Source organism: Triticum dicoccoides, chromosome 2B (genome assembly GCF_002162155.2).
Source record: "Triticum dicoccoides isolate Atlit2015 ecotype Zavitan chromosome 2B, WEW_v2.0, whole genome shotgun sequence".
NCBI lineage: Eukaryota > Viridiplantae > Streptophyta > Magnoliopsida > Poales > Poaceae > Triticum > Triticum dicoccoides.
In genome coordinates, this window is record NC_041383.1 from 510,785,675 (window position 1) to 510,796,592 (window position 10,918).

The 10,918-nt window shown below is 45.4% G+C and overlaps 1 protein-coding gene and 1 long non-coding RNA gene across 4 annotated transcripts; both read right to left on the minus strand.

Moving 5' to 3' along the window:
* Nucleotides 1-6: 6 nt before the first annotated feature.
* Nucleotides 7-3,483, minus strand: LOC119364553. 3 transcript variants are annotated; one of them, XR_005174979.1, is made up of 7 exons: nt 3,264-3,483; nt 2,930-3,172; nt 2,458-2,506; nt 1,210-2,385; nt 555-1,094; nt 403-470; nt 7-271 (listed from the first exon to the last, which is right to left on the minus strand). It is a non-coding gene; the product is annotated as an uncharacterized LOC119364553 (long non-coding RNA). The 3 variants fall into 3 exon arrangements; XR_005174978.1 differs by lacking the exon at nt 2,458-2,506 and having other exon boundaries at nt 1,210-1,725; nt 1,853-2,385; nt 3,264-3,481; XR_005174977.1 differs by lacking the exon at nt 2,458-2,506 and having other exon boundaries at nt 3,264-3,482.
* Nucleotides 3,484-4,735: 1,252 nt separating this feature from the next.
* LOC119364552 (poly(A)-specific ribonuclease PARN-like) lies at nt 4,736-9,178 on the minus strand. The gene is made up of 7 exons (XM_037630037.1): nt 8,691-9,178; nt 8,052-8,182; nt 7,526-7,854; nt 6,953-7,066; nt 6,504-6,630; nt 6,042-6,306; nt 4,736-5,777 (listed from the first exon to the last, which is right to left on the minus strand). The coding sequence occupies exons 1-7, from the start codon at nt 9,110-9,112 to the stop codon at nt 4,952-4,954; spliced, it is 2,214 nt and encodes a 737-aa protein (XP_037485934.1). The 5' UTR covers nt 9,113-9,178; the 3' UTR covers nt 4,736-4,951.
* Nucleotides 9,179-10,918: the final 1,740 nt, after the last annotated feature.

Sequence of the window (10,918 nt, forward strand, 5' to 3'; positions counted from 1 at the left end):
TTTGCATTGCCACCACATCCTCCTTGGCTTGAGCTACCTCCAACCTCTGACATTGTGGTCGACACAAGTTATCCGTACATCCGCCCTGATATGCACTATATACTACTCTCAAACATTCAACAATTCCACTAATCCGAAGAACCCCTGAATGTGTATCCAGGCTCACAGTCACAGTCATGACGCTGGATCCTCCCACAAGAATTAGTTCCATCATCAGCTGCCCCTCCTTCCATGCCAATTCCAGAACCAAGTGCAGCAGCAGCACCTCCACCTGTACAAAAGGAAAGGACAGTTTTTTCAAAACAAATAGCCCTCGACTAATCAAAGCTGGTAGACACCGTGACATGCACCGGCACCACCGCTAGCTGAAACATCTGAGATGCTTATCTCTGGTTCACCCACCCTTTTGGACTCTGTCGCCACCCTTTCCAGTGCCACCACTGTATTATAACCTTGCTCCTTGTCACTTCCTGAGAATGAAGCACATTGCTTGTCAATGGGTTGGTCATATCGATAACACAGACTCTTTTCACGGGCACTCAATTTTATATTACCAGCACGACCCGCACGAAGGTCATCATCCTCACTTGCCATGCTGTGATTATCACTTGAAGTGTCTTCGGTTTCTGAGGTTTCCGATCGACAAATCGTTTCAACAATGTTCGAGAACCGCACTCTCCTCCGCCTTTTGTTGCCTCTTTCTGACTTCTTATTCCCCTACCGTCTCCAAGACCACTTTGGCAGAACCCATGTTCCCTGTCTCGGAGGCACCACCAACATACCTCCGTCCTGCGAACCACATTTAGGCTGTGTTCGGGAATCCTCTGCTCCTCCGTCAGGGAGCGGAGCGGCACCCAGTTCAATTTTAGCGAGCGGCGAAAGTGGTGCTCCGCCCGCTCCGCTCCGCTCCACGGTGCCGCTCCGCTCCATGGCGGAGTTACAGAGCGGAGTGATTCCGAACGGCCCCTTATTTAAGTATGTATTTCAAGCACATTTCAATTGACAAATTTATACCACAGTTGACTAACCTACAATTTTTGCCTGCCAGCGATGATTACTGTTTCCGGCAGCCACATTTCTCCCAACAACTCCACCTATGATCGACACAATACCTATGTCAGCGACATGATTGGGAGAATTGTGTTCTTGTCTCTACCACAAACTTAATATGAACTGTACGACAAAATACTACTTTTTTCAGTATCATACCTGTCAAAGCACCCTCATCAAAGATCTCCCCAATTAGGAACCAGTTGTAACCATTAGTACCATGCTCACTACTCTATATTTTCCAAACTGAAATAACAAATTCTTGTTCTCTTCTCCTCAATAGTTCTCTCCCGAGTCTGTCGAACAGAAGCATCATATACTTCTGCACAAACATATCCATTAGACACCATCACTCCTTTATGTGCTCATCGTTGCACATAAAACACCTTCGAAATACGGCTTTGTCCATTTCTTTCTGATCTCGAGAAGTTGAGTCATGTATGGGCGTCTCCATAGGTTGTATTCATCCAGCAGCATCACCCACCCATTCTCAAACCCATCTACCGTGAGCATGTAGTTCACCACCTCATGGGACTCTGCTTTGAATTCACTCTTCTTGGTGTACAGAGGGCCCAACGTTTACTTTGCGTTCTTGAGCATGTGACACTTGCACCGCCATCATGTGGTGTCTGGCATAATGCTCTTTGATAGCCAGCTCCATAGCCTGAATAGGGTCTGCAAAACACACCAGGAAAGCAAGAACTTACCAGTAAGTATAGTCATCAGAGGAGCGCCGCCCATCACTCTAAGAAATTTTGAGAAAACATTCAGAACTCTCAGTTGTCTCATCACAAACAAGCACCTCTGCCGGGATGGTACTCTGGAAATGACTATTAACACCAACAATAGCCTGAACATCATTTCGTACAAATTAGTCCAGTACATGGTGTCAAATGTTATCACATTCCTGAAAAATGTGTACTGCAGCTTGCTGTTTCCACTTGCCCACATCAGGTTGTTAAGCCCGCCCTCATTGTCAGCAATTTTGTATGTGAAATGCGGATCCTTGGCCCCAATTTCAGCAAACACCTCCATCATCATCGACCTGCTCCCTATTTATCTTCCCACGGAGATTGCACAAAGACCTTTTGGTGAATGGCACATTCTCCATTGATCCAAAGAAGTTCCCTATGATACCATACACCTTCGCAAGGTTGGCATTGTTTTGCCGCAACTGCTTTATCAGATATATATGCTTGTGCCATGGCCAATGCACCATCTCGCCAAAGTTTGGTGAAAGGGAATGGTTGTGGCTCTCCCAATGCTCTGTGATGTACCACCCAGCGTCTGACATTTGCAACGGCAAGACCTTGTGTTCTTAACACCAACTTTACCCTGCATATGTAATCAATATTTTTAGAATGCAGAAACTACAGAATAACTGCAACTAATAATAATCGGATTGACCCGAGTTGGGCAGGGTGGTCTGCTCGGTGCGGCAGCACCTATCCTCAGCCTGCAAATGCAGCCAACTCACATATTAAGTGCCTGAATTCAGTAAGCAGTATTTTCTCAATTAAACTGTCTGGGTTCAGTAAGCATGATTCTGTTTATTGACTGCAAATCCCTAGTTGTTCTAAAGCCATGATTTAAGCCATGATTTATCCACTCATCCAAACTTTTCTGTAAATCCCTAGTTTACTCACAGCAAGAACAATTCTAGCACTAAGCTAGTTGTTCTAACGCAGCCAACTCACATTTTAAGTGCCTGAATTCAGTGAGTAGTATTCTCTCAGTTCAACTCTCTGGGTTTAGTAAGCATTATTCTACTTATTGACTGCAAATCCCTAGTTGTTTTAATGGCACGATTTATTCACTCATCCCAACTTTTCTGTAAAATCTCTAGATTACTGACAGCAAGAACAATTCCAGCACTAACCTCTTGTTCCACACAGTCACCACCTGCGGATTCATCTTCCCAACTGACAGCTCCGACGTCGGAGGCGAGCTCTCCCTCCTATCCGCCGCCGCCTCCTTGGCCGCGAAAATCTGAGCGTCTGCGCTGTCCACCGCCCGTTGCTGCTCCGCCACCTCCTACTCCTCCACCATAGCGCCTCCCGACGGCGCTTGCGGCACAGGGACCGGCACCAAGCTCTCGCCTAAATCTGCAAGGAGAGTGGATCTGATCCACCACAGACAAAATCCTTTCGGTCACCATAGCCAGCCGTCTAAGATTTGCGACGAAATCGCCAGACAATTGAGGATCTACATACCCGTCGATTGGCTGCATCAGGAAATCCATGGTGCCTCGCAGCCGCCGCTCTTTTTCTCTACGCTGCAGGCCCGAGCTTCCAAATGAGCACCGCTCTAGGCAGAGAAGATACTGGACCCTGCATTCAATTTCCGCCTGTACCCACCGAATGGAAAGCGAACTTCCCGACGGATCAGACGGGCCCGCTGATTCTGATCCATGGCTCACCTTGTCGGCGGTGAACGGACGTAGGCTTGCCTGTTAAAGAATGCTATTTTAATGCGCCAACATGGCCCACCACCCACCCCTGCGACGTACGTATATCTCCACAGTGCGCATTTTCTAGCAGTCCACCAACGCCCGTATAAACAAATGGCTCAGATCCAGATGAGCTATCGAACGAACTGGATATCGGGCTCATTTGAGCTCGTGCCCAGTTACTCCACGTCCACTTCTTCCTAGCTTAGGTAGAAGTCTTTTCTATATGCGTAAACCAGTAGCATTAAATTTGCCATCTGCCTTTTTTCATAGCGAATAATATTCAACTTTCTTTGTTGCTGTGTAAGCTGCTGTGTGTTGGAGGGTAACTATATTGGATTGGTATGTGCCACCCGAGAAAAGATTGTGGAATATACCACATGCATGGCGATGCAATTTGTATTGGGATGATTTTTTTTAATCATATTACTATATTTTTTGTGCACGTGTTCAAAATTTATGAATAGTTCATGCTATGATCTACGGACCATGTACCATATTTTACAGTTTAGATGGGACACTTTATAATCCGCCTTTGCCCGTAGAACTGTACCCAACACACTATATGTTCCCTGTCATTTTTTTCAATGACCTGCTACTATTCTATGAAATAGTTTATTAAATATTATAAGTATCAAATTCCCGCAGCAACGCGCGGGATATCATCTACTCCCTCCGTTCTGAATTACTTGTCGCACATATGGATGTATCTAGATGTATTTTAGTTCTAGATACATCCATTTCAGCGACGAGTAATTTGGAACGGATGGAGTAGTATACACAAACGGAAACACACCGACGCCCTCTGACAAATGGGGCCAAAAAACAGGTGAAGAAGCAAACCGGAACCAACAACATCCCACAGTTCAACATTCCTAAGCAGCCCAGTGTGATGGTCGTGCTTGGTTTGAGCCCAAGCCAAATCCTATCAAAATTTGGCTAGCCAATATTTTTGGTTAAGGCTTTGGTTGCACATATTTTGGCCAATGTTGGTAACAGAAGTGAACTGTAGTTGGCTAGAACTTTGCTATAACCCTTTTGTTTTGGTCACGGTCTGTTTTAGTCACCATCCAAACATTAGCAATTTTGTAGCGAAACTTTAACTGAATGAAAGCTTCTTACTCTTCCCTCCACTATGAGAAGGCGTACTAATCTGGGTTGTGTTACTAGTTTTTAACCCATGAACTTCAGAAGCAGAGCAAATGCTCTCCAGTGAGTGAAACAGAGGATGGCATATGATATAGAAACAATCGCACTTGTAACTGAGATCAGGAAAAAAAAAGGTCTTTGCTGCGTCAGTACAAGGTTATTCTATACGGCACGGTTACAGTGGTGGATGCTAAAAAGCATCAAAAAATACATCGACAAAACAAATGCTCTTTGAAACAAGAGTTATTCAGAGCAGTCAGGCCACAGCAAAGTATACCACACTCAGAGAGCAATCCCTGTTAGTCATGTCCGCCTGGTTTGTTTGCCGAACAAAGTTTTGCCATCTTGAAGCGCATCCAAGATGTCTTGGCATGAAATATCAGTAGCATCTTGCTTCTTGGAACTGTGCTGGGTTCCTTCTGCCTGCTTTACCGAGGTATCCGCAGTTTCATCAAGAACGCTATTTGTTCCCAGTGCATCACCGTCATCTACGTTCTCACCTCTGAGCTCACTATTTGAAGTTGAGCACACCGCATTAGCTTGATCAGCAAAGAGATACTTCGTTACAGATGAGCTGCAGATGTCTGTGTATGTATCGTAGTTTGCGGCATGTGTTTGGCCTCCTTCTAATATAGTTGACAGAGGGTGCAAGACTGAAATAGCACTATCTTGCTTCTCCAACGTAGCCTTCAGATCCATGAAATCATTTACAGACTCTTGTGTGCTGAACTGAACGAGAACAGCAGTGGAATCGATCGAGAAGACTGTCGTTACTGAAGCTGAGCCAAACACTTTGCAGATGCAGCCCTTTATAGCCTTTGCGCTCAGCCCAGATTGGAATCCCCAGATGAGAACAGTGTTATCATGCACAGCAGCAGGATATCTAAGCTTATAACATGCATCTGGTCTCTCCATTCCAGTACGCAAATCAAGTACTGTTCCGCTGTTAAAGCTAGGGGGCAGAAGATTGATATATTTCGTCAGCTTCTTATTCATCTCTAGGTTCTCCTTAGGTGTGAAGTCTTCAAATTTGACGCCAATATGGGCACACAACTGCGCAAAAACACATCCAGTCATGAATGCATCATACCCTGCCTCATGCTTAGCACCTGAAGCAAAGCATGATAACCTGCAGGGTTAGGGAAACAAATAAAAGATAAAGATCAGAAATGATACCATTTTACTGAACCAAGTAACTGTACTGAAGATGGAAAGCTAACAGCGATATTCTACATGCAAAAGCAATTTGCGCATAAGCATGTATACTAAAATAGATTGCGAGTGCGTCAAAACATCACTGGACAACCCAGGACAAACCATACGTTGTTTCATAAGCAAGTATTTATTGTCAAAAGAAGCATGTAAAATATGAACAACCCACGACAAACCATACATTGTTTCATCTGCCTCGACTTCTATTCTCACAGGAGCCAGGATAGATGCTTCCGCAGCAGTTGAATGAAATGCAGGGCACAATAATGAGAAAGCTGAAGAAAGTGCTTTGCTTTTCTGCCTCATCAGATGCTGAACCGCATTGCTGGCAGACATAAGATGCCTAGTATCTACAACATGTGGGAAAATTCTGTTGATAGCCAAGGCAAATTCCTTAATGGATGAGGGAAGAGGCCCAATAAATTTGGAGTAGACTTGTGCAATATCTGTTTTACAAAATAGAGATAGTTAGAAGAAAGCAACCAATAACTCAGTCGGCCATCTACTGGTGAAACTCCCAATACATCCGGAAGGTAACTTCCATGATCGGAAAGCATCATGTCAGTATATAGGGAAACCTCATCAGGAGAGACAACTGCAATGTCAGTTATCTAGAAGTATTTGTAGGCAAAATATAGTATACCTAGGAAACAACTGTGACCAACAATCAATTTTCTTTCCGAGGCAATAAGATCAATGACATGGCGGATTCCTATTGCTGATTCCACTTTTGCTTTTCTTCTTCTGAGTAGATCTTCTTGCACATCTTTCTGTATTAAAGTAAAATCAGAGTGATTAGTTACTGACCAAAAACTAATATCTCCCACAGAGATCACTATGTATTGTTCACAATACTGGAGTAATGATTATACACATCATGATTATCTGTTGTTTATTCTTATTTTATTAATTGAAGAAAAACATATGAGCAAGTTTCACAAGCAACAATGCATCATTCAATCTACGTCACAGCAGATAGAAGCAGTCAGGAGCAAAAAATAGGTTTATAATGGACAGAAAGCAACAATGCAACATTCAATCTAAAGTAAAGCATGTGCAATTTTCAATAGGGAAGCAAGAAAATTGTCTTACCATCAATAATATACTGTCTTCATTGTTGTCTGTATAAACTACTCTCCTTTCTGATGTTTCATCCTCACCAAATGTACAAACATACATGAGATCTCTAAAGTTTTTTCTTAAAACCTGCACGGGAAATATATTACCTGATCATAAAAGAAACGGGATTGCTAAATCTCAGTCGACTGAGACTTGACGAAGTCTCAGTCGGTGCTATATCATGAGATCGTACGTGAAGATCCATGCAAAAATTTCTTTAATTTTTTCTTTCTTCTTTTTTATATATTGTGTCACTTGAATGACACTTGGTTAAGTCTCAGTCGACTGAGATCTAGCCACACCCAGAAAGAAATAGTGCATGCCAAGAAGCGTCATCTAAGATCATTAGACACTGATACGTTGAAGAATATGCAACAGAAAACATCAATCGGTATCCACATCCACACACATCATTTTAAACTGAATTATCGTTGGCTGTATTTTCACAAGGCACGTTTACTACGGAACTGTACACACATGAGACAGACAGAAACTAGCTGTCCAGCTACCACTGTATTTCAACGCATTGGATATATCAGGACTTACCAGTTGAATTAACTTTAATTGATGTGACGTAAACCCATCAAGCATAATAGCTGGGCGCATTTTGAAGAAAACTGTCTGAAATTGGTCTGTGTTGAATTTATTGCTTCCTAACTTATGGTTATCCACCCTGGGGTTGGTGCTTATTGCATCACGCCACTCATTAAATCTGATCTTCATTCTCTCTGAGAAAAGAAGATCAGCAGTACTCTTTAACTGCACATCTTCTTCCTGTTTAGAAGTATTTGGAAATGCAGATATTCCATCATGATGCAGTACATTTAGTTTCTGAAGAGCCTCTTCTTCTTGCGCTCTGGATAAATAAGATATTCCTGAGATTAAAGAAATATCATAAATAAACAAACAATCTAGGGTTTATATGCATGATTTTTATGCACAGGCTCATTAGTAAGAAAAAATATATTTAGTGCATGACTAAGATCAATCCTGCATGATTTGGATCAAATAGGCTAGTAGATTCAGAGACATGCATATAGATTAACAAATTGTTACAGGTAGATGATGTCACCTTCATGGAAGCACGTGTTGAAATCAAACTGGTGTTTTGCTAGGAAGTCAAGTGAAGTGGTCTGACAGAGAAATTCGTGAGATGAACTGTCATATGGAAGCTCCTTGCGAGGGAAGACAAAAAAGTTATGCCTGCCCAGAAGAAGAAAAGTTATGTCATGACAAAAGGCCAATCCAGAACTGGTTAGGAACTGAAATCATGTAAGAGCTACCGGTTGCAATTGAGCTATACCAATTCTATCCAGGTGGAGCATTATAATTTTACATAAAAGAAGTCTGCAAGGCATTCCTTGTTGGTCATTCTACATCAAAGTTGTTCTCGAATGTTCAGATTAACTGCACTCTGCGATCTATGCAGCTACTGGTCTTTTATTTGATAACAAGGGATTGGCTGTCCAAAACAAGGTCTTATAAGTGCTAACTCTCTGCTGAATATAATAGAAGTTTTATATATGAATGGTCTAAAAGAGCAACAGATCATTGGAAGCTAATGCCGAAGGCATTGCGCCATCAGATCCTAATAAGCTACACGACCGCAGTGGATGTCTAGGACCAATGAACAAAGCTACAATATAGTAAACGGGGGCGTATTATTAGGCACTGGTGGAGAGGACGGAGGAAGGGAAGTGCGGGGACGCACGGATGGGCGACGAAGGCGGACTTGGCGGGGTCCCAGCGGAAGGGGCAGACGCCGAGCTGCAGCACGGCGAAGCGCTTGGCGGAGTCGCGGAGCTTGAGGTACCGGACGTCGGCGCGGTCGAGCTCGAAGGTGTCCCGCCACGGGGCGCTGGTGACGCCGCTCATCTCAAGGTCGATCCCGACGAACGCGGCGTCGCGCACCCGCGCCCGCAGCTCCTCCAGCGCCTCCGCCAGGTTCCCCCGCGTCACCTGCTTCACCGCCACCCCGGCGACGCTGCCGTTCCCGGCTTCATCCCCGCCGCTGCTAGAGGGCGGCGGGGGGGAGGAGGAGGAGGAGGAGGCGAGGCGGGAGAGGAGGCGGGGGAGGAGGGTTTTGGGCGGCGGCGCGCGGAGGAGGGGGGCGAGGCGGCGGCGGCACTGCATGGCCACCGTCGCTGGAGGGGGGAGACGGGCAGTGGGTTCGCACTTGGGCTCGATTTGTTTGCCGTGTGAAAATGTGACAGAAAAGGTCCGAGTCGATTGGCCCGTACGAGAATCGTCATCGAACGGGCCTAAAACTCGGCCGCGCGTCGTAGGCCAACTCCGCACGCTCCGAGCCCTGAAAAAAAACCTCCAAAAATATTTCTCGGGAATGTTCCCCTCCAAAAAAAACTGAAAAAAAAGGTAGTAGGAATTAGATGTCATGTTTTGTGGAATTCTATAGGAATCCAAGACACGCAAATTATACTTTTTTTTGTTGCAAATGACATGTAAATTATTTCGCAGAAAAAAAATGACATGTAAATTATACACATATGTGTTTAGATGCCTCGTAATGAATTTTGCAAGACATCTCTAGAAGATACAAAAAAGAGAAGAGAGAAAGGTTCAAGCCTTAGACTTGGCACTCATGGTCGTATTTTTCTGGATTTATTTCATACCTTCTAGCAATGTATACTATGTCCCAAAAAACTGCAGCCCAGAATAAGAACACAACAAGAGGTCTATCAACCGATCTGTACAATGTAGCATGCCTGTGTGTCAGCATACCTGACACGTCGGGCCCGCAGGGCAGCGACCACACCAGCATCAGCGCTGCCCAGTGACCCGTCAGGCCAAGACGGCCCAACCCAAGAGTCCATGGGCCGGAACGGGCGAACTGAAGACCGCTCGCTTCGTTACTTAAGGCAAAGCTGCAGGAGGAGAATCCATTCAGAGGATCAGGGTATCGACGGCGGCTACCTACCCTGTGTTCCCTTCCTTGTTCTTCCTGTTCCTCCTGCACCCACAATTCCCCAATTCATGTAAACCATGTATCTTAAGCTACTACTTCGGAGAGCTTGATCGAGAGAAATACTAGTGTTGCTTATCATCTGGTATCAAAGACACCAACCACCACCCCTCCCCGCTCCGCCATGGCGCATCTCATCGAGACGCGCGGTCTTCGCCAAGCTCGCGAAGCCATGGATCCCAGCGTTTCCGCCTTCCTCACCCGCTTCGAGACCAAGATCGAGGCCGCCATCGATGGCCTCACCAAGGCGCAACAATCCACGGCGACGAAGATCGACGATCTGCTAAGCTGGCGCCCAGATCTCGAGCGCCGAGTCGCGGATCTGAGCGACGCAGTGGCTGCCCTCCAGGCGGTGCTGCCACCACTGTTCAAGGAGCAGGAGGACCAGCAATTGCGCACCTCCACGCTGCTGCCGCCGGGCGACCACATCGGCACCTCGACAGACACAGCGAGCAACCAACAAGGGCTCGATGGCCACGGGCATTCCATCTCCAACGGGGGCACCCGAGGGCGTCCCTGGTGACGCCGCCTCTGCCCTCGACAAAAGGTCAGACCGAGTTGCCGATCTCTCCAGTTCCTCTGTGTAACACCCACGATGCGGCTATATCTCCCACGTGTCGAGGCACGACTTAGAGGCATAAACACATTGTGGTTTTGTCGCAAGAAGGGTCATCTTCATACAATCCCATGTAATGAACAAGAAAGGGATAAATAGAGTTGGCTTACAATCGCCACTTCACACAAGTACTTAAATAAATCATACATCATTCAGAGTACACACATAGGTCCGACTATGGACAAATCCAAAAGAAAGAAGACAACCTCAAATGCTAGATCCCCGATCGTCCCAACTGGGCCCCACTAATGATCATCCGTAAAAGAAACATAGTAACGACCAAGGTCCTCGTCAAACTCCCGCTTGAGTTCGATAGCATCGCCTGCACTGGTATCATCGGCAC